This window comes from Podarcis cretensis, assembly GCF_951804945.1.
Source record: "Podarcis cretensis genome assembly, chromosome: 8".
Taxonomy (NCBI): Eukaryota; Metazoa; Chordata; class Lepidosauria; order Squamata; family Lacertidae; genus Podarcis; species Podarcis cretensis.
Genome location: NC_137177.1, coordinates 3,651,206 through 3,679,136, shown reverse-complemented (window position 1 = coordinate 3,679,136; position 27,931 = coordinate 3,651,206). Strand labels below are relative to the sequence as shown.

General features: G+C 49.9%; 2 protein-coding genes across 2 annotated transcripts in view; one reads left to right on the top strand and one right to left on the bottom strand.

The window, feature by feature from the left end:
- RTN2 (reticulon 2) overlaps positions 1–7,956 on the bottom strand; it is a 37,898-nt gene extending 29,942 nt beyond the window's left edge. Inside the window, exon 1 of the mRNA XM_079985598.1 lies at positions 7,849–7,956. Within this exon, the coding sequence (XP_079841724.1) occupies positions 7,849–7,879 (31 nt within the window). The 5' untranslated portion in view covers positions 7,880–7,956. The remainder of the gene's footprint in view (positions 1–7,848) is intronic.
- Positions 7,957–10,870: 2,914 nt separating this feature from the next.
- Positions 10,871–26,327, top strand: PPM1N (protein phosphatase, Mg2+/Mn2+ dependent 1N (putative)). The gene is made up of 5 exons (XM_079985627.1): positions 10,871–12,938; positions 19,778–19,895; positions 22,812–22,926; positions 24,439–24,502; positions 26,178–26,327. The coding sequence occupies exons 1-5, from the start codon at positions 12,012–12,014 to the stop codon at positions 26,205–26,207; spliced, it is 1,254 nt and encodes a 417-aa protein (XP_079841753.1). The 5' UTR covers positions 10,871–12,011; the 3' UTR covers positions 26,208–26,327.
- The last annotated feature ends 1,604 nt before the right edge of the window (positions 26,328–27,931 follow it).

Genomic DNA, 27,931 nt, shown 5'->3' with positions numbered 1-27,931 from the left:
ACTGGCTCACTGGGACAACTTCAGAAATTCCTATAGAGATGTGAGCTCAGCTACTCAGCAGCCCCTCTGCCTGAGTGATAATTCCTGGCATCCTGATACCTGAGTGCCAGACAGGTAGCCATTCCAGAAATAACAAACCCAGATGAAGACAAAAGGGTGTGATGAACTTGGCTAGAAAACAGGGAAATGTAAATATCTCTTTTGCTTCACTTGATGGGTGTTTGGTGGAGGGCAAGGGGAAGCATGGGGCAGGGTCCAGGATGCCCAGATTACTGCCACCAGACCTCCCCTTTCATCATGTAACCATGATGTAGTTTGGGGGGTGTAACATGGGGATTAAAGGTAAAGGTAAAGGTACCCCTGCCCGTATGGGCCAGTCTTGACAGACTCTGGGGTTGTGCACCCATCTCACTTAAGAGGCCAGGGGCCAGCGCTGTCCGGAGACACTTCTGGGAGACACTTCCGGGACTTCCAGAGTCGCACACGGAAACGCCGTTTACCTTCCCGCTGGTAAGCGGTCCCTATTTATCTACTTGCACCCGGAGGTGCTTTCGAACTGCTAGGTTGGCAGGCGCTGGGACCGAGCAGCGGGAGCACACCCCGCTGCAGGGATTCGAACCGCCGACCTTTCGATCGGCAAGTCCTAGGCGCTGAGGCTTTAACCCACAGCGCCACCTGCGTCCCAACATGGGGATTAGCAGCTAATAAAAGTTTGGGGGCTCTTTTCCATCTTGTTCCACCTGGTGGCAGGTGGAAGTCCTGTCGCAACAGTCTTCAATAAAGACCAAGCCTCCTGGCTGCTGTTTTGCTCTGGTATTCCTGGCTGGGGTCCTTGTTTTTTGTCCAAGGGAGCCCTCAGATTTCTCCATTAACACAACCAACGTTAGTCTCTCACCAGCAGCAGGAAACATCAGGAAGCGATTGAAAGAATGGGGCTGGATTTGCGGGACTGGAGTCACTAGGGGGCACTGTGGCACCATGTCCCTGCTTCCTCCACACCCATCCACTAGGGGGCATCGCTCAGGGTAGGAGCCCCGAGACAGGAGTGGGGTTCCGATTGCCAGGAGTTTCTCTGTACAGTCGTACCTTGGTTCCAGAACAGAATGCGTTCCGGGAGTCTAATAGACTCCCAGAACCGTTCGAAAACCAAAGTGCAGCTTCCGATTGGCTGCAGGAGCATCCTGTAGCCAATCAGAAGCCACGCCAGAGACGTTCGGTTTCCGAAAATTGTTGACTTCCGGGTTTTGATTGTTCGGGAGCCGATTTGTTCGGGAGCCAAGGCGTTTGGCTTCCAAGGTAAGACTGTATTAGACTGAAGTCCGCTCAACATTCAAATTCTCCAACTACAGCCATGCATGTTCAAACCATTCAATACTCCAATAAATAAGTAAGTACAGTGGACGCTCGGGTTGCGAACGTGATCTGTGCGGGAGGCACATTTGCAACCCACAGTGCCGTGTTTGCGCATGCGCGGCTGCGATTCGGTGCTTCTGCGCATGCGCAAGCGCTGAAACCCAGAAGTAACCCGTTCCAGTATTTCTGAGTTCAGTGCAGTGCGCAACCTGGAGCATGTGTAACCCGAGGTATGACTGTAAGTAAGTAAGTATAATTATCACAGTGTGGTGCTTTACATGACCAAGGACAAAGGGACAGATCCCTGCCCCAAGGAGATTACAATACAAGACTGAACAACTCCAATATGAAGAAGGGTTATGGTGTTTGAGACTTTTTAGTTTAGAGAAAGCTGAGTAAAGAGGGGGCATGGTAAGTTTTAAAAATTATGCAGCGCATAGAGAAAGTGGATAGATAAAAGAGCTAAATGTTGGAAGATTCAGGACACATCAAAGAAGAACTTATTCACTGCAGTGCATAGTTAGACTTTGGAACTCCCTGCCACAAGAGGCAGTGATGGCCACCAGCCTAGATGGATTTAAAAGCAGATTGGACGAATTCATGGAGGAGGAGAGAGCTTTCGTCGGGCTACTAGCCAGGACGGCTGTTCTCTGCCTCCAGGGTTGGAAGCTGGCAATGCCTCTGAATCCCAGTTGCTGAAAACTACTGGAGGGAAGAGGGTTCTCGGAGTCAGATTCCACTTGTGGGTTTCCTCATCTGGTTGGTCACTGGGAGAAAAAGGATGCTAGCCAGAAGGGCCATTGGCCGGATCCAGCAAACTCCAAAATATATGTAAGAATCAAGGACTATATGGAACTGGCGGAAATGACTGGCAGAATCCGAGACCAGGGAGAAGAGCCGGTGGAGGAAGATTGGAGGAAATTTAAAGACTATTTACAGAAACACTGTAAAATTAATATCTGTTAGAAGGATGTTGGAACAATATTATATGATTTTAGCAGGAAGGATATAAAGGATTTGGGAATAACTGACTGTTAATTGGTGAAAGGAGGAAAAGTAAAGCTACATTATATTAAGACAATTTACAGGACAAAAATTTTAAAAGAGGGAAAGGATTTGCTGAAATAGATAATAGACCTAGAATACAAAAAAGGGAGGTGTGAGGAGGTCAAGGAAATAAGCTAATGAAAGATAAGTAATGAGGAGATCTGATGTATTTTCTTTTTTGCGTTTTTGTTTTTGTTTAATGGGTTTTATTTCTCTGTGTTTCCCCCCCTCTTTTTTATATTGTGGTGTGTTGTTTTGTTTTTGTTTAATGTGGTATGTTTATTTTTTCTTTCTGTAATTGTTGAAACTTTAATAAATATTATTTAAAAAAAAAAAAGAATCAAGGAGCCCAAGAAGCTGGCTGGCTTCTGCAAAGACAGACTATTGATCCACCCAGCTCCACACGATCTGCGCTGAGCTAATGGCTCTCTGGGGTTGCAGGCAGGTGTCCATCTTTGCACTGCCTGGTGATGTGGGGCTTGAGTTCAGGACCTTTCGCACTCACTCTGCGATTGACCTAAGGCTCTCCTTCAAAGAGGCATAGTGTGTTGTTGTTTTTTATGTAAAGGAAGCCTGGATACCCAGGATGTGTGAATGGGCGCCCACCTTATGGACCAACCTATCACGGGTGGCGCTGTGGTCTAAACCACTGAGCCTCTTGGGCTTGCCGATCTGAAGGTCGGAGGTTCGAATCCCCGCGACGGTGTGAGCTCCCGTTGCTCTGTCCCAGCTCCTGCCAACCTAGCAGTTCGAAAGCACACCAGTGCAAGTAGATAAATAGGTACCGCTGCGGCGGGAAGATAAATGGTGTTTCTGTGTACTCTGGCACTCATCACGGTGTGCCAGAAGCGGTTTAGTCCTGCTGGCCACATGACCCAGAAAGCTGTCTGTGGACAAACGCCGGCTCCCTCGGCCTGAAAGCAAGATGAGTGCCACAACCCCATAGTCGCCTTTGACTGGACGTAACCGTCCAGGGGTCCTTTACCTTCGACCTTTTTTTACCCAGAATGCTCTTGGGCCAGACAGGTAAGCATGCCCAGTCACAAGGAGGAAACATCTCAGGTGTGTGGAATTTCTCCTGTTCTCTCCCTTTCTTTGCTTCCACTGTGAAAGCACAAAGGCCCTTTTATTTTTGGTTTTTGTTTGGTTTTTTAATTCTACCTTTTAATTTTTGGCAAGAAAATTAGTTTTGCTTGTTCTGTTAAAAAACAGAAGTTTAGCCAAGGGATTAGGTAAAGGTAAAGGTACCCCTGCCCGTACGGGCCAGTCTTGACAGACTCTGGGGTTGTGCGCCCATCTCACTTTAAGAGGCCAGGGGCCAGCGCTGTCCGGAGACACTTCCGGGTCACGTGGCCAGCGTGACATCACTGCTCTGGCCAGAGCCAGAGCCGCACACGGAAACGCCGTTTACCTTCCCACTGGTAAGCGGTCCCTATTTATCTACTTGCACCCGGAGGTGCTTTCGAACTGCTAGGTTGGCAGGCGCTGGGACCGAGCAGCGGGAGCGCACCCCGCCGCAGGGATTCGAACCGCCGACCTTTCGATCGGCAAGCCCTAGGCGCTGAGGCTTTAACCCACAGCGTACTGGAAGAGTAATCCATTAAGTTGCTTCCCATCTCTTTGAGCCACCTCCCACAGCAACATTTCAACCAGGACTCAACCCCTGTGCTTCACTGCCAGTTTTTAAATACTTCTGCCAAGCCAAACAAGGGAACGCAACCCATTGTGCAAAGCTGGCTCTTGTCAGCTTGTGGTTTGATGCTGTTATGGACTGAAGTTCTCACCCTGGGCCAACAGGGGGATACTGTAGATAGTTTTCACTCAAGTCCGCATATGCAAATAAGGAATTGAAAGTGACGTTCAGTGATTGGATAGTTACAGAAAGTTGATCCTGTTGCTTTGTAGTTGAGCTCTACATAAGCAGGCTGGCTGAACCATTCAGTTCAGTTCTGTTCTGGCCTGTGAATAAGCTGTCTGAAGAATCGCTGTGTCGTCTGATATGTTCACCCACAACTTAACAGATGCCCTTTCTGTCTCCTGTGCAGCTCTGTCACCCTCTGCTTCTCATGCTCCATCATGCGGGCCTTGAAGCGCTTCACCTCGCATCGCATCACATAGTGGAAAGAGGCGCAACCGGTGCGGGAGATCATTTTGTTGAAGGGATCTTCCTCTTCCTCCTCCGCTTTTGATTTCCGGTTCCAGTTGTGACCCGAGGGGTTGGCACTTGACATCCTGGTGGATTCGGGAGTCTGGGGCGAGATGCTCTGCGGGGAAGGCCAAACCTGCAAGATACGTGGAAATGGTGCTGCCATCCGGGCTGCTGGTCTGGTCTCCCACCCAAAAGCTGTCCAGGGCTGAGCCTGCTTAGCTTCCTGCATGCGCCAGGCACTCTGCCCACTAAGCTATGCAGGCAAAAAAGAAGACCGCCTGCCCAAAGAAGACCGCCTGCCCATGCCCAACTCTCCCACGCCTGGCTCCCCTTGGCCTTCGGCTCCCCTGAGGCCTCACGCCTCTCCTGGGCCATGTCAAGGAATCCTCCGAGTGGCCGAAGCTCGGCTCTTCCATTTTAGACCTTGAAATTTCAAGGAGATGCAGCTTCCCTAAAGAATCAATATCCAAGTGGGTCAGCTTATGGGGAAAGGGCTGTAGCAGAAAGTCCCTGAGTGGATCTTCAGGTAGGGTGGGGAGCACCCTCTGCCTGAAACCTTGCTGAGCCTGTGTAGACAATTCTCAGCTAGGTAGACCCAAGGGCCCAGATAAAACGGTTTCCTATGTCCCCAGGTCCATTTTCAGCTGCAAACATGCTGGAGATGGCACCTTTGTAGAGCAGAAGCCCCACACCTCCAGAAAGTCGACTGAAAAGACACTTTGCTCCCATGCCAACGTCCGAGCAGCGTGCTAGGAGCTGCACACAAAAACACTTTCACAGCTCCAAACACTGGAGAATTCTGCTCTGGGTGCTTAGTTGTGTATCCCCCCCAAAAAAGTCCACCAGCTGCCAGCAGCCCAAGCTTTAATTCACACAATGTACATTTCCGAGCACAATTCAAAGTGTTGGTGTTGACCTTTAAATCCCTAAACGGCCTCAGTCCAGTATATCTGAAGGATCGTCTCCGCCCCATCATTCTGCCCGGATACTGAGATCCAGCGCTGAGGGCCTTCTGGCGGTTCCCTCATTGCGAGAAGTGAGGTTACAGGGAACCAGACAGAGGGCCTTCTCGGTGGTGGCACCCGCCCTGTGGAATGCCCTCCCACCAGATGTCAAAGAAAAAAACAACTACCAGGCTTTTAGAAGACATCTGAAGGGAGCCCTGCTTAGGGAAGCTTTTAATATTTGATGCATTACTGTATTTTAGTGTTTTGTTGGAAGCCGCCCAGAGTGGCTGGGGAAGCCCAGCCAGATGGGCGGAGTATAAATAATAAATTATTATTATTATTATTATTATTATTATTATTATTATTATTACAATGTCTTACAAGCCTCACTTCCTACAAAAGGTTAATGGAGGGGAAAGAGAGCAATTTCCTCTTGCGCCATCGGAGCCCCTGCCAGCAGGTTTTCAACTTTGCCAGAGACTTCAGCCCAGTTCCCCACCCAGCTGCCTCTGCCCTCTGCCCTTCCGCTGCGGGAATCCACGGCCTGCCCTGCTTTGAGCAGAGACACCAGTGAGGTGCTGTGGTCCAAGTCTCTGGCCAGGACCTGGGAGAGACCAGAGTTCGAATCCCGCCACTCAGCCCCACAATGTTCTCTGGGTGTGATCTTGCTGGCCGCCTTACTGCCTCTTTCAGACTACTAACCTGCCTCGCCAGGGTTGTTGTGGGTGTTAAATGAGGATCAGGATCTGGGAGACGGGGGTTCAAATCCACACTCGGCCGCATGACCTTGGGGAGGGGGCATCCCTTAGCCTAACTTGACCCACATGGGGAGGGAGAAAAAGTTGCAGTATAAATGCAACAAATAAATAATATAGACACTCCTAACGCCAGCTGTCCCGTGAATCCATGTAAATGCTTTGCTGTGATTTGGTCCATGTCCAGCTGTTACCTTGCAATACAATCCTCTGCACACCTTGTTGTTTAGTCATTTAGTCGTGTCCGACTCTTCGTGACCCCCTGGACCAGAGCACGCCAGGCACTCCTGTCTTCCACTGCCTCCCGCAGTTTGGTCAAACTCATGCTGGGAACTTCGAGAACACTGTCCCACCATCTCGTCCTCTGTCTTCCCCTTCTCCTTGTGCCCTCCATCTTTCCCAACATCAGGGTCTTTTCCAGGGAGTCTTCTCTTCTCATGAGGTGGCCAAAGTATTGGAGCCTCAGCTTCAGGATCTGTCCTTCCAGGGAGCACTCAGGGCTGATTTCCTTCAGAATGGAGAGGTTGGATCTTCTTGCAGTCCATGGGACTCTCAAGAGTCTCCTCCACCACCAGAATTCAAAAGCATAAATCAGCCTTCTTGATGGTCCAGCTCTCACTTCCATACATCACGACTGGGAAAACCATAGCTTTAACTATATGGACCTTTGTTGGCAAGGTGATGTCTCTGCACACCTACACGAAAGTAAGTCTCCATGGGCCTTACTCCTTATTAAACTTATCTGGCATCGCAGTCTTGCCCAGAAATTTCTCCCCACAGCCCTCTCCTTTATCCTTCCAGAAAAACACAACAAATGACCTCTACTCCCCTAGCCTTGCACCAAACACTTGCTTCTATGCACCCTTTTTTTAATCAAAGAAAATCTCTCGCGGCTGCTGTCCCCCCCCCCTTTTAATCTCTGGAAAAGCCCTCTAGTTACATCTTTGGGTGGGGTAGCGTGGGTTTATCTCCCAGAAGCTGCAGGGGGTTCAACCTTGGGACGCACCAAACAGCAGCCAAGAGCGCGTGCAGAGTGCAGTTTAAACCGGCCTCTTTCCACATCTGCTTTCACGAACGCAAACACAATTAAGCGCCCCCTCCACACATTCACACCTGAAAACTGTGAGGTCTCTGTGTGTGTGCATGACACGGGGGGGGGGGGGGAGCAGGAGTCACAAACGGTGGGTAAACATGTCTATAAATATTTCAGAAATGAGCATGGCTCTCAGGACCAGCTGAAAACCAGGTCTAGGAGATGCATTGGGAGAGGCAACGAAAGTGGGGGTTTCGGGGGTGGGAGCGCTGGCAAACCCTTCCCATCCTCCACTAGGGAGTGGTACTCCCCTGTCCTCCCCCCATGGAAAGTCATCACCCCCCCCCAAAGAAAATACGGTCCATTTTGAATGGATGTTTTTGTTTTTTATCTTCCCCACCTGCCTAGGAAGAAATGGGCGATGCTTTGAAAAATCGATGACTAGAAAAGAGGCGTCCAAAATGGGCGGTTGGGTTTTGGGGGGGGGTTGGAGGAGGGGGGGGAGAGAAATAAGGAGCCTTGCCCGCCCTCCTGCCCTCTCTCCCTGCCCCACAAGATACCTACTGCAATGGGCGAATCCCAGGACCTGCCCCATCGCCCGCCTCGTGGTCCATGCGGGATGCGCGCTGCGGCCGCGCTGCCCCCCTGCGCCTCCGCCGCCGCCGCCTCCCGCCGCTGCTCATCTCCCCCGCGGCCCCATCCTGCCCCCCGCCGCGGCCCGCCGCCTCGAGGGCAGGCAGGCAGGGGGCCGGGGCCGGCCGGAGGCTCGCGGGCCGCCTGGGCGAGGCCGCAAAGGCGAGGCGGGCGAGGAGACAAAGAAGCGATGCAGACAAAGGGATGCAGGAGAAGATGCAGGAGAGAGAGAGAGGGATGGAGTCGGAGGAGCCTACCTTGCAGGGAGGGAGGGGCAGGTAAGGAGGGAGGGAGGGAGGGAGGGAGGAAGTAGGGTGGGGGGGTGAGGTCGCCTGGGGGGGTCTTTAGGGTGGGGTGAGGGAGGAGGGGTGGTCGTGGAGAGGGAGAGGTCTGGCTCGCCTTAGGAGGGAGAAGGCCCGCCCAGGCAGGAGGGAGGATGGATGGATGGATGGATGGGAGGGTGGGTTGCCTGCCTGCCACTCAACATGTAGTCCCGCCCTCCTGCTTTCGCTGCAGAGCAGAATTGGGGGGGGGGGGGGAATCATCACATGCTGAGAGGGCTGAACACCACCAGGTCAACAGGGTGGATATAGGGATCCGAGGGTCATCTAGCCCAATGCAGGAATCACAGGAAACAATCCCTGGCAAATGGCAATAATAATAATAATAATAATAATAATAATAATAATAATAATAATAATATTTATACCCCCGCCCATCTGGCTGGGTTTCTCCAGCCACTCTGGACCTAACAGAATACTAAAAACATGATAAAACAGGGGTCAGCAAACTTTTTCAGCCGTGGTGGGCCGGTCCTCAGACCTTGTGGGGGACTGGACTATATTTTGTGGGGGGGGGGGGGGAATGGACAACGTCCCATGCCCCACAAATAATCCAGAGATGCATTTTAAATAAAAGCACACATTCTACTCATGTAAAAACACGCTGATTCCTGGACCGTCTGTGGGCCGGATTGAGAAGGCGATTGGGCCACATCCGGCCCCTGGGCCTTAGTTTGCCTACCCATGTGATAAAACATCCGACATTAAAAGCTTCCCTAAACAGGGCTGCCTTCAGATGTCTTCTGAATGTCAGATAGTTGTTTATTTCCTTGACATCTGATGGGAGGGCGCTCCACAGGGCAGGTGCCACCACCGAGAAGGCCCTCTGCCTGGTTCCCAGTAGCTTCACTTCTTGCAGTGAGGGAACTGCCAGAAGGCTCTTGGAGCTCGACCTCAGTGTCTGGGAGGCTGAATGATGGAGGTGGAGACACTCCTTCGGGTCTACTGGGCCACTCTCCTCTCCTGTGGCTTCCAGCAACTGGTATTCAGAGGCATTTAAAGCCCCCGACTGTGGCTTTTAAAAATGTAGTATAAACACCGGCAACCAGGAAACACTGGCCTGCGAGCGCTCCAGTTGGAGAACAGCCTTGACCAAAGGTGTCGTGGGCTTTGAAGACACTCGAACTCAGGACGCAAGGGAGAAACGTGCTAAGAGGAAGACACGCTTGGCAAACCCTCCCCGTGATCAACTCCTGCCCAGAAACCAATGTCCCCACTGTGGAAGGACCTGTGGGTCCAGAATTGGCCTCCACAGTCACTTACAGACTCATTGTTAAAACCATGTTTATCAGTGGCGTAGCGTGGGGGGTGCAGGGGGGGCCGGCCGCACTGGGCACAACATCTGGGGGGGGGGAGCGCGCTCGCCGCCTCTGGAGTCGCCGAAGAGCCTCGGGCGCAGGCTGTAGCAGAGCCCCATGTCTCGCGGAACCGACGAGCTGTGCGTGCGTCCGGGCTGAAGGCGTCCAGCAGGCAGCGGCTCTCAGCGCTCGCCGCGGTCCCCACGCGTCAGGGCCGCGGAGGGCGCGCCAGGCAGCCCCTCCTCACAGCCCCGCCGCCGTCGCTGCTGCAGCAGCTGCTGGGCCATGTTGCATTTTCCTCGCCTCTTTGCCCTCCTCCTCCGGGCAAGCGGCATCGTTTGGGCAGCAGCGCCAGCGGCAACTCGCCTCAGATCACCTGACACGGACCCACCGCCGCCGTGGCTACCTTACCGTAAATACCCCAGCCCAGGCAGCAGCAAGAAGAAGCTGGCAGCGGCGGCAGGTTAGGGGTTAGGGGCGCAAATTACTTGCCTTGCTCCGGGTGCTGACAACCCACGCTATGCCGCTGGTGTTTATGGAAGACAATTGTACTCAGCTACAAGGGATTGCCACAGAAGAAGAAGCAGCGGCTCTGGCCTACACAGTCGGAGGCACAGTCTGAAAACCAGTTGATGGAAACCACAGGAGGGGATAGGGACCTTATTTGGTCAGATCCTGCTTCCAGGTTTCCCAATATGGCATCTGGTTGGCTTCTATGAGAAAACAATGCTAGACTAGGTGGGCTTCTCTTGTGTTCTCATGTGCTGGGATTTCTTTTATCTGTGCCTGCTTGCACTGGGAGTGGGTGTGGAGAGCTGTGGCTCATCTGAGTTGAGTCATCCGCCCTCACCTCCTTCTCTCCCACAGCACCATAACTCAGTTCTGCCCCATGAGGTCACACCAGGCCACACACAAGCCTCATGGGCTGTGTCATAATAAGGGCTAGAGAAGAGCTTTCCAAACTGTGCGTCGCCAGAAAGGGGTTATCTTAACCTCCTGTTCGCTTGTGAAACTGAATTGCTGTGTCACGAAATGATGCATGTCTAAAAAGCACAACATGGAAAGTTGGTGGGCTAGAGGCTTGCGTTAAAAATGAAACAGAATGAAAGAATGAAGACTACGGTTCTGAAGAGGTGAGGTTCCTGCAGCCCAGCTGGCCTATGAGTCGTTCTGGAACATGCAGAGCTGCCCGGATAAAGGTGGTTGCTAAAGATTTTGTTTTTCATTTTATAATGTATATGAAAGAGAGGGAAGAGAGGGTGAAAATTAAACAGGTGAAAATTAGAAACTGAAAAGCAAAGCTGTAAAATCGACTCGCAAAGACTATCTGAGCTGCCAATATCATACAGAAGAATGGTTCTTTTGACAATATGTCTACATTGGTGTCATCGAAAACATTCGGTTACATTCATCTTGGGCAAAGTTTTCTTATTATTTCCGTCAAAATGAAATCCCAAAACGTCTTGCACCGGTTTATGTTCCCCAATTCAATTCACCAATTTACAATTAGGTGATGCAGATGGAAACATATTTGGGCCATTTGCAAAGGAATGCAATACCAGGATAAAGGTTGCGACCTTCTGGGTTCTGTTTCGTAACCGGCCCTAAGAGGCGCCTGGCTTTAAAAACAGAAATCTCCAGCTGTCTGCTATGAAGGGCACCATCTGGCGGCCAGAGTGGGGGGCAGGTGTATCCCGAGTGGGAGTCCCTGCAAAGGCCGCCTCTGACACAGGCGAGGATTAGGGGTTTTTAAACCCCATATTTAGCGCTGGATGAAGAGATTACGAGCCGCTGGGCTAATGCCGAAGCCGAGAGCCAATTGGGAATGGCTTCCCGGAGGGTGGGGACAGATGGGTGCAGGGCAGGGGGGGGGAAGCTGTGGGAGTGACCCAGAGACGATGCTGGAAGCAGCCGGGAGCAGAGCAGGAACATTAGGGGTGAACAGCTGATGCTATTTTCGGAAGAGGGGGTGATGCGTGGACCGTCTAAAGAGGAAGGACTTTAGCGAAGACCACCTGGGCTGCCACGGTGGTCCCATGGGCAAACCACCATCAGCAACTGAGGCTGTAACGACTCTCCTCGGCTAACGTGCAGCACCCATCGCACAACGGGCGTCAAAAGCTCAGGGACCGCCAGGCGCCAAATTGTGCAGCCTTCCGGAAGAGGGTAGTATCTGCGAGCCACCGGTGACCGAGAGCGGGTGGTCGCCAGGGACAAGAGAGATCCCTAGCGCGTCTTTCAAGATGCCAGCCTGAGTCGCGTCCCTCAAAGAGAGCACTCAGAACCTGGTTGGGGCTTGTGGTTGCCTCTGCAAGGAGCAGATGCTGGACTAAATGGGCCCTTGGCCTAACCCAAAAGGCTGTCCTGTTCTTCTGCTCTTCAAGGACTGCAGCAACGCAGGATCTCCAGGGCAGGCCCCAGCCCCCTTGACATTGCAGGGAACACATTGTCCTTTATGGCCAAGCTCCTGAGCATGGCCACCTTCGTGAGGCTCCTGGTGGCCGAAGCCGAGAGAAGGGTCTCGCTGTTCTTCAAAGCAGAGGAGGCCCAGGAAGTGCCCAGTTTTTTCTTGGACAAGCCCCAGACGGAGAAACTTCTGGAGGAAGGAGAGGTGGGTGGCTTGAGGTACGGCCTGGGCTCCATGCAAGGCTGGCGGGCGCACATGGAAGATGCCCACACCGCTCAGCCCCAGCTGCCTGGAGCCCTGGCCGGCTGGGCCTTCTTTGCCGTGTACGACGGGCATGCGGGCAGCACGGTGGCTCAGTTCTGCGCCAGGCACTTGCTCGGGCACGTGCTGGAGGCCGAGGCCCTGTCCGGCCAGGAGGAGGACCCCACAGCCGTCAAGGAGGCCGTGCGCGAGGCCTTCCTGGCCATCGACAGACGCATGCAGGACCTGTCGCGGGCCGAGGCCTGGGAGCACGCGGGCACCACTGCCGTGGCCGTGCTGGTGTCGCCCCGCCACCTGTACTTCATCAACCTGGGCGACTCGAGGGCCCTCCTCTGCCGCTCGGCCGCTGTCACCTTCTACACCGACGACCACAAGCCCACCAAGCCGAGGGAGCGGCGGCGCATCGAGAACGCTGGCGGCACGGTGGTGCTGCAGAGGGTCAACGGGTCGCTGGCCGTCTCCCGGGCCCTGGGCGACTTCGGCTACAAGGCCGTGTCTTGGCGTGGCCCCACCGAGCAGCCAGTGTCCCCCGAGCCCGAGGTGTACCAGCTGGAGCGCTGCCCTGACGAAGACGAGTTCCTGGTGCTGGCCTGCGATGGGGTTTGGGACACCTTTGACAACGCGGGGCTGTGCGCCTTCGTGCGCTCGCGACTCTGCCTCACCGGCAGCCCGCGGGACGTCTGCGAGTGCGTGCTGGACTCCTGCCTCTACAAGGTGAGGGGGGAGGATAGAGGCATGGGGTCCTCACTTAGAATCATAGAATTGTAGAGTTGGAAGGGGCACCCAAGGATCATCTATTCCAACCCCCTGCGATGCAGGGATCTCAGCTGAAGCATCCATGACAGGTGACCATCCAAGCTCGGCTTCAGAACCTTCCCAGGGGCTTTCAGTATCATGGAAATTGCAGCCAGCTAGATTTCTAGATGTCTCAGATTATTGAGACTGAGGTCTATAGGAAGGAAGTTGAGCAGTTGGGCGAGTGGTACAGGAAAAAAAACCTTACTCCTTAACTTAAAGAAAACAAAAGAGATTATTGTGGACTTTAAAAGGTAAAGGTAAGGGGACCCCTGACCATTAGGTCCAGTCGTGGCCGACTCTGGGGTTGTGGTGCTCATCTCATTCTACTGGCCAAGGGAGCTGGTGTACAGCTTCCGGGTCATGTGGCCAGCAGGACGAAGCCGCTTCTGGCAAACAGAGCAGCGCATGGAAACGCCGTTTCCCTTCCCGCCAGAGCGGTGCCTATTTATCTACTTGCACCTCGTGCTTTCGAACTGCTAGGTTGGCAGGAGCAGGGACCGAGCAACGGGAGCTCACCCCTGTCACGGGGATTCGAACTGCCAACCTTCTGATCGGCAAGCCCTAGGTTCTGTGGTTTAACCCACAGCGCCACCTGCGTACCTTCATTGTGGACATTGGGAAATGTAAATTGAATATTCAGCCACTCATTATTGAGGGGAAATGTGTGGAACAGGTCTTGGTGCTTTGATTTCTGGGAATGGAGTTGAGAGATGACCTAACCTGGGGAGAGAACAGCAAAGACCTGATGAAGAGAGCACAGCAGAGGTTACATTTTCTGAGAATCCTCCGGAAAAATAATCTCTCAAAGGACCTGTTGGTGGCATTTTACCATTGTGCTGTGGAGACTGTATTAACTTATGGTCTGTATGTGTGGTTTGAGAGCTGCACGGTCAGGGGAAAAACAATGCTGTCCAGGGTTGTAAAGACTGCAGAGAGAGTCCCACCTCGGATCAAATCTACGCTTCCAGGTGCCATAAGAAAGCTGCAGAGATAGCGCAGGATAGTGCGCACCCCGGAAATGATCTCTTTCAGCTTCTGCCTTCTGGAAGAAGGTCCAGGGTTATAAAGACTAGGACTAGCCGCCTGAGAATAAAGATTATCGTATCGTATCGATTCCTGCATTGATGGGTAGGACTAGTTAACCCTCAGGGCCCTTTCCAGCAATACAATTCTTTGATTCTAATGACAGCGTTGGAAGGGGCACCCAGTGCCCATCTAGTCCAACCCCCATTATTATTGATGCCTTTGCAAAACACAGAATAAATAAAATGCATTACACGGTTAAAATAATTATTAAAGCCAGACAAGCGTTTGCTCCCCTGGAAAAATGTAACTTACCATCCCTTATACAAATGTTTTTGCGGTGGTGATAACGACAGGGCTGCAGGTTCGATCCCTGTATGGGACAACTGAATATTCCTGCATTTCAGGGGTTGGACTAGATGATTTTTCAGGGCCCACTCTACATTTCTGTGATTCTCTGAGTCCTTAAAATTGCCACTCTAAAGGCAAAACAGGCCCCTTTCTCATATGTGTAGGGAGAGCTGTTCCTTAATAAAAAGTCAGATATCCAATCAACCTCCCAGCTGGGAGATGTAAATCATTGAACAAGGCTACTCCTAAGTTTTCGTAGCTTGAGCAAACCAGTAAGTAAGGTAAATCATAAGGCATGCTACCTCCGAATGGGCAAGTTATAATAATAATAAATAATAAATTTTATTTATACCCCGCCCTCCCCAGCCAAAGCTGGGCTCAGGGCGGCTAACAACAAACAAACTAATCCAACGATTCTAAAAACATTTCATTATAAAAATTAATTAAAATCAAATTGATGGCAACCATTAAGCAAAATTCTGTGCAGATTGCCAGAGGAGGGGGGTCAGGCTGCGCCCTGACCAAAGGCCTGGTGGAACAGCTCTGTCTTGCAGGCCCTGCGGAAAGATGTCAAGTCCCACAGGGCCCTAGTCTCTTCTGACAGAGCATTCCACCAGATTGGAGCCGCGGCCGAAAAGGCGCTGGCTCTAGTTGAGGCCAGCCTAACCTGGTTGCATAGAAAGGAACCGCAGAACTTGCAAAGGCTTTTCCTCATTCCCTGGCAATAATGCAGGGATCACAGCTAAAGCATCCCTGACAGATGGCCGTCCAACCTCTGCTTAAAAAGCTCCAACGATGGAGATCCCTCTGCCTTCAGAGGGAGTCCGTTCCACTGTCAAACAGCTCTGGCAGCCAGAAGGTTCTTCCCGAAATAGAGACAGGAGGTGCGTCTTTTTAGAACCCACCTTATTTTGACGATGGCAAGGTGTTCTAAATTCTGTTTAATATTGTGATTTGATCCCATAACCCACCCTGGGAGCTTAGGGGGCAGGGCAAGTAACCACAGAAATGTTGTTGTTGTTTACTCATTTAGTCGTTTAGTTGTGTCCGACTCTTTGTGACCCCCTGGACCAGAGCACGCCAGGCACTCCTGTCTTCCACTGCCTCCCGCAGTTTGGTCAAACTCATGCTGGGAGCTTTGAGAACACTGTCCCACCATCTCGTCCTCTGTCATCCCCTTCTCCTTGTGCCCTCCATCTTTCCCAACATCAGGGTCCTCTCCAGGGAGTCTTCTCTTCTCATGAGGTGGCCAAAGTCTTGGAGCCTCAGCTTCAGGATCTGTCCTTCCAGTGAGCACTCAGGGCTGATTTCCTTCAGAATGGAGAGGTTTGATCTTCTTGCAGTCCATGGGACTCTCAAGAGTCTCCTCCACCACCAGAATTCAAAAGCATCCATTCTTTTGCCATCAGCCTACTTTATGGTCCAGCTCTCACTTCCATACATCACTACTGGGAAAACCATAGCTTGAACTATACGGACCTTTGTTGGCAAGGTGATGTCTCTGCTTTTTAAGATGCTGTCTAGGTTTGTCATTGCTTTTCTCCCAAGAAGCAGGCGTCTTTTAATTTTGTGGCTGCTGTCACAATCTGCAGTGATCATGGAGCCCAAGAAAGTAAAATCTCTCACTGCCTCCATTTCATAGTTAGAAGGGAACCCCAGAGGTCATCCAGTCCAACCCCCTGGGATGCAGGAATCGCAACTCCTTGAAAGGAACGGAAAAACTACTCCTCTTCCCCAGAATGAAAATTAAAGCATTAAGCAGGCTGAAGAAATAATAATAATAATAATAATAATAATAATAATAATAATAATAATTGTTAAGTTGTGGGTGAACATATCAGACGACACAGTGATTCTTCAGACAGCTCTTGTTTATTCACAGGCCAGAACAGCACTGAACTGAAGGGTTCAGCCAGCCTGCTTATATAGAGCTCCAGTACAATGCAACTGTAACAATTTTCTAAAACTATCCAATCACTGAACGTCACTTTCGATCCCTTATTTGCATAACTATCTACAGTATCCCCCTGCTGGCCCAGGGCGAGAACTTCAGTACATAACAGTAATAATAATAAATTATTACAAAGAAATAATAATAATATTAATTTATTATTTATACCCTGCCCATCTGGCTGAGTTTCCCCAGTAAGCTGGACGTTGAACCAACCAAGCAACCCAAGTTTACAGGAACCTGAGATCTTCCTGGCTTAACTGGATCTGTGGGACTCTCTGCATTCAGTTTTAAGATTGCTGCTGCCCTTTTCCTTCTCCTGCTGGGCATTTATCTCCATTTCTGGGCCCAGCCACGTAATTAACACACATCAGCCTCCTTCCCCCAAGGGCTTAAGGAAGCAGCTGCCAACTGAGGGCACTGGAGGTCTAGGATTAGCGAAGTAGGACAGTGGAGCATCAAGAAGTCATTTAGGAGGGGCTGGAAATGTGGGTTCCAGAAGAGTTTGTTAAAGACCTGATGTCCGTGGAGCATCTCGAAGGAGGTTCAAGCAGCAGGTGAGGGGAGCAGGTGTCCCTCCGAACTTCATTGGGCTCCAGGGAAATGTCCCTTCCCTGCTCTAAAGAAAGCGGAAACGATGCAGGTATAGAATCACAGAATTGTAGCTCCCAGTACGTTTCCGAGCAAATTCAAAGTGTTGGTGTTGAATTGAAAGCCCTCAATGGCCTCAAAGGCCCAGTAGACCTGAAGGAGCGTCTCCATCCCCATCGTTCTGCCCGGACACTGAGGTCCAGCGCCGAGGGCCTTCTGGCGGTTCCCTCGCTGCGAGAAGCCAAGTTACAGGGAACCAGGCAGAGGGCCTTCTCGGTGGTGGCACCTGCCCTGTGGAACGCCCTCCCAGCAGATGCCAAAGAGAACAACAACTACCAGACATTTAGAAGACATCTGAAGGCAGCCCCGTTTAGGGAAGCTTTTAATCAATCAATCTTTATTACGGTCCAGAGACCCAACAAATTGTTACAAAGCAATGCACAATTCAGATAGCCTACCTCCAGGTTAAACAAGCATTTTGTTCAGACTTAAAGATAGGAATCATTGGTTCTTGCAACCACTGATAAAAACTTTGCCAATGCTAATGTTCTAGCGTTTGTCCGGTCTTCCAATAGGAACCTGACATAGTGAGCCTCTGATTTTTCCGGGAAAGGTACCAGCAAGGGTAATTTTATCAGTTCAGCCCTGGCTTGCTCATATTTCGCACAGTGCAGCAAAATATGCTTTATGGAAGCTTTTAAAGTTTTATAGACTATAGTATTTTAATATTCTGTTGGAAGCCGCCCAGAGTAGCTGGGGAAACCCAGCCAGATGGGTGGGGTATAAATAATATATTATTATTATTATTATTATTATTATTATTATTATTATTATTATATCAGGCCAATGGCCCACCTAGTCTAGTATCCTGTTCTCACAGCAGCTTTGTGGGGAGTCTAAAAGTAGGGTGTGGGCACAGCAGCTTTCGCCCCCTTGGGGTTCCCAGAAACTGGCGTACTGGGTGGGAGTAAAACACAGCCATCATGACTGGTGGCCAATGGTAGCCAGCCCCCTTCTCCATTAATATGTCTAATCCCCTTTGAAAGCCATCGTAGTTGATGGCCTTTGCTACGTCTAGTGGAAGGGAGTTCCATGGTTTAACTATGTGCGATGAAGTCTTCTCTTTTGTCTCCCAACGTTCAACTTGATGGGTGTGTCCATCCATATATTAAGTATAGAGGGATGGCGAGAGTGTCGGACCAGGACCTGGGAGAAACTAGGGTTCAAATCCCCACTCAGCCATAAGGCCTGTTGGGTGTGACTTTGGGGGGCAGTCACTGCTTCTCAGCCTAACCTACCTCGCAGGGTAGTTCTGGAGATTAAACACGGAGGCAGAGCTCCTTGGAGAGAAAGGTGGGATGATAATAATAATAATAATAATAATAATAATATATTATTTATACCCCGCCCTTCTGGGGTATAAATTCGGTTTCCCCAGCCACTCTGGGCGGCTTCCAACAGAACACTAAAATACAATAACCTATTATACATTAAAGGCTTCCCTAAACAGGGCTGCCTTCAGATGTCTTCTAAAAGTCTGGTAGTTATTTTTCTCTTTGACATCTGGTGGGAGGGCATTCCACAGGGTGGGTGCCACCACCGAGAAGGCCCTCTGCCTGGTTCCCTGTAACTTGGCTTCTCGCAGCGAGGGAACTGCCAGAAGGCCCTCGGCGCTGGACCTCAGTGTCCTGTCAGAACGATGGGGGTGGAGACGCTCCTTCAGGTATACTGGACCAAAGCCGTTTAGGGCTTTCAAGGTCAGCACCAACACTGACGCTATTAAAAATGCTATTAAAAATGCTGCACATTCTCACTTTCTTTGCACCATGCATAAATGCACACACCTCTAACATGCTGTCTGCACCCCCAAAATACGTGCCCCTTTTCTCTGCTAACCCTCCCCCCCGATATTGCAACTTTCCCTCCTATAAGGAAGTAAAAGTATTGCCTGTAAACAGACTAGGCTGGCTCTGTCTCGTGCATCTGGGAGTAAGGAAACGGATCTGGCCCCTGACATGTTTGTCTAGGGAGAATAAGGTTTAAGGAGATGGCCGTTTGTTGTTGTTTAGTTGTTTAGTCGTGTCCGCCTCTTCGTGACCCCCTGGACCAGAGCACACCAGGCACTCCTGTCTTCCACGGCCTCCCGCAGTTTGGTCAAACTCATGCTGGTAGCTTTGAGAACACTGTCCCACCATCTCGTCCTCCGTCGTCCCCTTCTCCTTGTGCCCTCCATCTTTCCCAGCATCAGGGTCTTTTCCAGGGAGTCTTCTCTTCTCATGAGGTGGCCAAAGTCTTGGAGCCTCAGCTTCAGGATCTGTCCTTCCAGTGAGCACTCAGGGCTGATTTCCTTCAGAATGGAGAGGTTGGATCTTCTTGCAGTCCATGGGACTCTCAAGAGTCTCCTCCAGCACCAGAATTCAAAAGCATCCATTCTTCGGCGATCAGCCTTCTTTATAGTCCAGCTCTCACTTCCATACATCACTACTGGGAAAACCAGAGCTTGAACTATACGGACCTTTGTTGGCATGATAATAACAACAACAACAACAACAACAACAACAACAACAACAACAACAAACAACACTGTCCCACCATCTCGTCCTCTGTCATCCCCTTCTCCTTCTGCCCTCCATCTTTCCCAATATCAGGGTCTTTTCCAGGGAGTCTTCTCTTCTCATGAGATGGCCAAAGTACTGGAGCCTCAGCTTCACGATCTGTCCTTCCAGGGAGCACTCAGGGCTGATTTCCTTAAGATGGCCGTACCCCTTGCAAAAAAAATTTGCTTTGCTAAGCAGGTAGGAGGACACAATCCTCAGACGACTCTACGCTCTCCCTGCAGGGCAGCCGTGACAACATGACCTGCATCGTGGTCTGCTTTCCAGCTGCCCCGGGCGTCTCCGAGGAGGCCTTGCAGAAGGAGCAGGAGCTGGACGCTTCCCTGGACAAGAGGGTGGCAGGTGCGTACGCCGTTTGCGCTGTGACGGAGCGTGGCCTGGGAGGCCTCATTGGCTACTCTGGGTGGCTTCCAACAGAATATTAAAATACTATAGTCTATTAAACATTAAAAGCTTCTATAAAACATATTTTGCTGCACTGTGCGAAATATGAGCAAGCCGGGGCTGAACTGATAAAATTACCCTTGCTGGTACCTTTCCCGGAAAAATCAGAGGCTCACTATGTCAGGTTCCTATTGGAAGACCAGACAAACGCTAAAACATTAGCAGTGGCAAAGTTTTTATCGGTGGTTGCAAGAACCAATGATTCCTATCTTTAAGTCTGAACAAAATGCTTGTTTAACCTGGAGGTAGGCTGTCTGAATTATGCATTGCTTTGTAACAATTTGTTGGGTCTCTGGACCGTAATAAAGATTGATGGATTGATTGATTGATTAAAAACTTCCCTAAACAGGGCTGCCTTCAGATGTCTTCTAAAAGTCTGGAAGTTGTTGTTCTCTTTGACATCTGCTGGGAGCGCGTTCCACAGAGCAGGTGCCACTACCGAGAAGGCCCTCTGCCTGGTTCCCTGTAACAGAGGCCTCATTGGCCGCTGGCAAAAGGGAGGAGTGGGATTTTGAGAACGGGGAGGAAAAATAAAGGAAGGGAAAGTAGTGCTGTGAGGTTTTGGGGAGAGGGGTCGGTTTGGATGATGCCCTGGGTCCCTTCCAGTTCTTCGGTACCCAAGTGAGGGTTAGAATCTAACATGATTCTGTGGGTGAGCTACTTAGAAAGGTTCCTTTGCACAACAATGAGCTAAAGCATGGGTAGGCAAATTAAGGCCCGGGGGGCCGGATCCGGCCCAATCGCCTTCTAAATCTGGCACATGGACTGTCTGGGAATCAGCGTGTTTCTACGTGAGTAGAATGTGTGCTTTTATTTAAAATGCATCTCTGGATTATTTGTGGGGCACAGGAATTCGTTTATCCCCCCCCCCAAAAAAAAAATAGTCTGGCCCCCCACAGGGGGACTGGCCCATGGCTGAAAAAGGTTGCTGACCCCTAGCATAGTCCATCACAGGAGTCAGCAAACTTTTTCACCAATCGCCTTCTAAATTTGGTCCACACACAGTCCAGGAATCAGTGTGTTTTTACATGAGTAGAATGTGTGCTTTTATTTAAAATGGGGTTATTTGTGTGGCATAGGAATCCGTTCATTCCCCCTCCCCTCAAAAAATATAGTCCGGGCCCCCCACAAGGTCTGAGGGACAGTGGACCGGCCCCCTGCTGAAAAAGTTTGCTGACCCCTGAGCTAAAGTGTCCTCATCTGCATCCCAAAAGAATGAGCTAGGTTGCAAGAGTTGCAAGGGCCTCCAGGATAACGGGTGGGGCTCTCCTTCAGCCCCCTCACCTATCTGAACAATAGCCAGTGCTTTGTCTGTGAGCTGAGCTGCAAGGAGGCTGGAAGCTGGAGATACAGAGACCTGGTTGCTCTGTGCTGGATCCCAAGACTAATGGAGACACAAGATCTGTAGGGCTGTGAAAGCCATGAGCCTTCCATACTAGGCTCAGGCTGTGCATATGGATAAATGAAACCATATATACTAAAGACACCACAGTTTCCGCTGTCCTTTCTGCCAAGGTGAAATATACTTAGAGTCGAGAGTGGATTTCATGCTCTTTATTCAGCTCATAGTGGTGAGAAGCAGTAGAAGTTCCCCCACAATATCTGCTTTATATACATTATTTACACAATGGGCCCCACGTGATTGACTAGTTCCGGGATTCTCCTGTGGACCAATCAGACTGCTGCATTCTGAATCCTATTGTTCTAGGACCAATCAGACTGCTGCATTCTGAATCCTATTGTTCTAGGACCAATCAGACTGCTGCATTCTGAATCCTATTGTTCTAGGACCAATCAGACTGTTGCATTCTGAATCCTATTGTTCGAGGACCAATCAGACTGCTGCATTCTGAATCCCATTGTTCTAGGACCAATCAGACTGTTGCATTATGAAGCCTATTGTTTGAGGACCAATCAGACTGCTGCATTCTGAATCCTATTGTTCTAGGACCAATCAGACTGCTGCATTCTGAATCCCAGTCAACTCAGTACATAACACAAGGACACCGTTTTGTTTGGCTTGGAAGTCTTGCAAAGTTGCAGAGGTCTTGCAAAGTTGCAACTCAGGTTCTGCAAGGATCGCGCCAAACAGCAGGTGTGGGAGCTGAGCTCTTTTGCATAGGGCTCTGTTTTGATCATTCGAACTCTCGTCCTTCGGTGCCTGTTCTGCAGACTCAAATAATAATAATAATAATAATAATAATAATAATAATATTTATACCCCACCCTTTCCGGTTCAGGGCAGCTAACAACAAATTTAAAACACTTAATTGATGCAACAAAAAACAGCATAAAATACCACATAAAACGTGAATAACAATAAATCAATTTGGGGGGAAATCCATCCAGTAAACATTAGATGATCACCAGGGCTAGCTGGCTAAGTTAGTCCTGTTTGGGCCAGCGAAGAGACTAGGGGAGAATTAGCTGTGGGATCCCAGAGCGGGTAATCTTCATAAAAAGGGGAGAAGGAAGGAAGGAAGGGGAATAAAAGATCAAGCTAAGTTCAAATTGAAAGCCAGGAGGAATAGCTCTGTCTTACAGGCCCTGCAGAAGGAGGTTAAATTCTGCAGGGCCCTGGTCTCGTGGGACAGAGCATTCCACCAGGTCGGAGCCATCACTGAGAAGGCCCTGCCACCTGGTGGAGGATAGTCTGACTTCCTTAGGGCCCGGGACCTCTAAACTATGAGTATTCATGGACCTGCTTGTGTCTGGGTGGGGATCTAGAAGCCACTCGTGGGGCAATTATCCGCCAGCGCCATTGAGGTAACCAGCCCCTCCACTTCTCTCACCCCACCCCAAATCTCACCCCAGAGCTTTACGATGAACTACTGGAACAGGAAGGGGGTCCCAACCTCGTCTCCGTCTTCCAACGTCTGGCTACAGAGGCGAACCCTAACCTTCCCCCTGGGGGAGGCCTGGCTAGCAAGTGAGTACGATGATCTGCCTCCCCATTCCCTGGGAATCACGGACCCCCACCCCGCTCTCATATTTGCAGGGGGGTCCGTTTCTTCTAAAACACACAATGGTGTGCTCCAGTAAGAAGGATCGTCAGCTTTCGAAACGTAAAGGATTCTGGGGCCTGGGCGGGGCTTCTGGGCCAGTGGGTGGAGCCTAGTACGGACCTGTGGGTGGAGTTTGGGGCGGGGTCCAGATGATGATGATGATGATGATGATTTATTGAATTTATATACAGTGGTACCTCGGGTTACATACGCTTCAGGTTACATACGCTTCAGGTTACAGACTCTGCTAACCCAGAAATAGTACCTCGGGTTAAGAACTTTGCTTCAGGATGAGAACAGAAATTGTGCACCGGCGGCGCAGCAGCAGTGGGAGGCCCCATTAGCTAAAGTGGTGCTTCAGGTTAAGAACAGTTTCAGGTTAAGAACGGACCTCTGGAACGAATTAAGTACTTAACCCAAGGTACCACTGTACCGCCCTATATCCGGAGGTCTCAGGGCAGTTCACAGAAAAGATCAACATAAAAACCAATATATATATATATATATAAAACCAAAATAAAAGCAAGAACCCAATAATCAGCTCCAGCTGGTACGCAGGATGAGACCCTCCCTGCCTGCGGACTGTCTGGCCAGAGTGGTGCATGCTCTGGTTATCTCCCGCTTGGACTACTGTAATGCGCTCAACGTGGGGCTACCTTTGAAGGTGACCCGGAAACTACAACTAATCCAGAATGCGGCAGCTAGACTGGGGACTGGGAGCGGCCGCTGGGACCACATAACACCGGTCTTGAAAGACCTACATTGGCTCCCAGTACGTTTCCAAGCACAATTCAAAGTGTTGGTGTTGACCTTTAAAGCCCTAAATGGCCTCGGTCCAGTATACCTGAAGGAGCGTCTCCACCCCCATCGTTCTGCCCGGACACTGAGGTCCAGCTCCGAGGGCCTTCTGGCAGTTTCCTCCCTGCAAAAAGCCAAGTTACAGGGAACCAGGCAGAGGGCCTTCTCGGTAGTGGCACTCCCCCTGTGGAACCCCCTCCCATCAGATGTCAAGGAAATAAATAACTACCTGACATTTAGAAGACATCTGAAGGCAGCCCTGTTCAGGGAGGTTTTTAATGACTGATGTTTTATTGTATTTTTAATCTTTGTTGGAAGCCGCCCAGAGTGGCTGGGGAAACCCAGCCAGATGGGTAGGGTACAAATAAATTATATTATTATTATTACACCCCCCCAAAAAAAGAACCACTTTTTAAAAGGGCATAGACTACATCTGAATTGTCAAGAAAGGCCATTTATAGGCTTAGCCTAAATTGAAAAAAGTAGGTGCCCCCTAATCCCAGACCTGTGGCCGTGTTTGCTCGGTGGTTGTATGAAAAGCACTCTGTTTATGCTCAGAAGCTTTTCTTTCTGCAAAGAAAGGAGGGCCAAGTGGCTTGGGGTACCAGAAGCTAGTGACCACCTTGTTCCTCTCGCAGGAGAGCTGTGATCATGGAGGCTTATCAGCGGGCGAAGCAGAGTCGCGAGGAGCAAGAAATGCCGGTAAGAACCCGCGGATCTTATTGAACTGTCTGTAGGAGTTGGAAGGGAGTCCAGAGGGTTGTTGAGGGCAACCCCTTTGTTCTCCTCGTGGCACCGCCACACCAGACAACTGGGCTCTGAAGCCTGGGAAATTCGGGGCAGGTAAAAGATCATCATGTAGCAGAGTTGAACTATGGAACTCCCTGCCACTTGAGGCAGTGATAGCCACTGACTTGGATGGCTTTAAAAGAGGATGGGGCAAATCCATGGAGGAGGAGAGGCTCTTGGTGGCTCCTAGCCAGGATGGCTCTGCTCTCTGTTCCCATAACCTGGAGAGAAAACAGCAAAGACCCGATGAAGAGAGCACAGCAGAGGTTATATTTTCTGAGACTCCTCCGGAAAAACAATCTCTCAAAGGACCTGTTGATGGCATTTTACCATTGTACTGTGGAGAGTGTATTAACTTCTGGTCTCTGTGTGTGGTTTGGGAGCTGCATGGCCAGGGAAAAAACAATGCTGTCCAGGGTTGTAAAGACTGCGGAGAGAATAATTGGGTGCACTCTTCTCAACTTGGATCAAATCTACGCTTCCAGGTGCCATAAGAAAGCTGCAGAGATAGCGCAGGATAGTGCGCACCCCCGAAATGATCTCTTTCAGCTTCTGCCTTCTGGAAGAAGGTCCAGGGTTATAAAAACTAGGACCAGCCGCCTGAGAAACAGTTTCTATCCAAATGCGATCTTAGTTTTAAATGCAGTGTAAGGAGTCTCTATGGGAGTATATTGTATTTTTAAAATGGGGTATCAGAGTTTTTAGGGGGCTAGCCCGGTTGGGATAGCTGGGTTTGTTGTTGGTTTTTGAATGTCTTGTGTAGATTTTTCAGTTTCGTTGTTCTGTATGGGACAATGACAATAAAGATTATTGTATTGTATCATATAGGCAGCAGTGCTTCTGAATCCCAGTTGCTGGAAGCCCGGGGGGGGGGGTTTGCTCTTGGGATCAGATCCTGCTTGTTGGTTTCCTGCAGATATCTGGTTGGCCATTGTAAGAACAGGCTGCTGGGACCATTGGCCTGATCCAGCAGCTGCTCTTCTGATATTCGTCTGCTCTGTGCCTTCCTGCCTCCTGGTTATCGATTCTACAAGCTTAAAGCAGTTTCAGAACAGCCTAACCACCTGCTAAGCTGCCCCAAATAAACTTTTGGGAACTTGTGAAAAGTGTGGCGGAGGCTGCTTTTCAGCTGGACTGGCTCGTTCATTTGATTCGACTTTATTTAAATATTTACAGTGGTGCCTCGCAAGACGAAATTAATTCGTTCCGCGAGTTGTTTCGTCTTGCAATTTTTTCATCTTGCGGAGCGCGGATTCCCTGGGTATTAACGGTTGTAAGAAAAAGGAAACAAACTCGCAAGACGTTTTCGTCTTGTGAAGCAAGCCCATTGGGAAAATCGTCTTACGAAGCAACTCAAAAAACAAAAAACCCTTTCGTCTTGCGCGTTTTTCGTCTTACGAGGCATTCGTCTTGCGAGGTACTACTGTAATTTATATATTGCTCAACACCACTGATTCCCAAGTTTCCAGAAAATACGATCGATTGGAACGAACTTTGGCTGCTCGCATTCCGACACAATTTCCCACACTGTTTCTGCTCATGGTGCTCCAACCAAGTTCTTATTTCTCCCTGCCCTTCTTCGTTTCAGGCCCCTAGTGCGAATGCTGCCTCAGATTGAACGCTCTGCTGTGCAGGTTGGACCACGGATGCCAAGACATCATTTTTGTGAAAGAGAGCAGGCTGGGGAAGCAAATCTGACCAGGATTTCTGGGCAAACTTAGGAAGCTGGATGGCAATGGATGGGGTGGGGCGAGTCGGATTGGGGCCACCACAGCCCCCTTTCCCCACCGCCCCCAGGGTGGAAAAATCCATCTGGACTGAGCGGAACAGCTGGCACTCAAGACAAATGTTAGAACAGATCATGTGTTTTGTTTTTTGCTTCTTTTTTGAATTTGCATTTTATTTATTTGTTAATATTCTTATATTACATCGGTAAACGTTGTCATATTACGTTACAGGACTTACTATAATTTCCAACATGTATACAAAAATTATATACAAATTTTATATACCTAGAAAGAAAATGAAACAAAAAAAGGAAGAACAAAGAGAAAAAACAAAAACAAAATCCCCCCCCAAAATCATATACATTCCAACACTCTAGACTTCCTGTCTATACCGTTGTATATTCCTTTTTTACATGAATGTACTCTTACTATTGTATATTTCTTTACATTTTATCTAATACATTCCTATATCAATATGTGCTCTTAGTCTTATTTCTCAACTCAGTCTCACTCCCACGTCAATCAAATGCTAGCATAGATAGCAAACCTTTACTGTATTGTTTTATATCTATCCCACTTTTCCATACATTTTTGTTTTGGATTGCCTCTCAGGGTATTTGTTAACTGCTTTTAAAGTTTTGCTTCTTTAACACTGCATTCCAACAGGAAAGACTTCCAAGAATCATCCCCACCCCTGGAATTTATCAGAAGGGGAAATGCAGCCTGTATAATTCAGTGCCTCTCAAACTTGGGTCTCCAGCGGTTGTTGACTACAAATCCCATCATCCCTGAGCACTGGTCATGCTAGCTATGGATGATGGGAGTTGTAGTCCAACAACAGCTGAAGACCCAAGTTTGCAAAGCACTGTGTAGACTAGAGGTCTGCAACCTAAGGCCCATGGGCCACAAGCAGCCTACGGAGGTCGTTTAACCAGCCCACTTTTGTCGTTTAGTCGTGCCCGACTCTTCGTGACCCCCTGGACCATAGCATGCCAGGCACTCCTGTCTTCCACTTCCTCCCGCAGTTTGGTCAAACTCATGCTGGTAGCTTCGAGAACACTGTCCAACCATCTCGTCCTCTGTCGTCCCCTTCTCCTTGTGCCCTCCATCTTTCCCAACATCAGCGTCTTTTCCAGGGAGTCTTCTCTTCTCATGAGGTGGCCAAAGTCTTGGAGCCTCAGCTTCAGGATCTGTCCTTCCAGGGAGCACTTAGGGCTGATTTCCTTCAGAAAGGAGAGGTTTGATCTTCTTGCAGTCCATGGGACTCTCAAGAGTCTCCTCCAGCACCAGAATTCAAAAGCATCCATTCTTCGGCCATCAGCCTTCTTTATGGTCCAGCTCTCACTTCCATACATCACTACTGGGAAAACCAGAGCTTTTACTATACGGACCTTTGTTGGCAAGGTGATGTCTCTGCTTTTTAGGATGCTGTCTAGGTTTGTCATTGCTTTCCTCCCAAGAAGCAGGCGTCTTTTAATTTCGTGACTGCTGTCACCATCTGCAGTGATCATGGAGCCCAAGAAAGTAAAATCTCTCACTGCCTCCATTTCTTCCCCTCCTATTTGCCAGGAGGTCCCCAAACCGAGCCACCCACTCGGCAAGTCCCGGTGCGCTG

Excerpts from the sequence above, each read along its gene's own strand:
- PPM1N (XM_079985627.1), top strand. The coding sequence starts at position 12,012 with ATGGCCAAGCTCCTGAGCATGGCCACCTTCGTGAGGCTCCTGGTGGCC. Across the intron at positions 19,896-22,811 it reads CCTGGACAAGAGGGTGGCAG|AGCTTTACGATGAACTACTG; the intron begins GTGCGTACGCCG and ends ATCTCACCCCAG. Across the intron at positions 24,503-26,177 it reads GCGAGGAGCAAGAAATGCCG|GCCCCTAGTGCGAATGCTGC; the intron begins GTAAGAACCCGC and ends TCTTCGTTTCAG.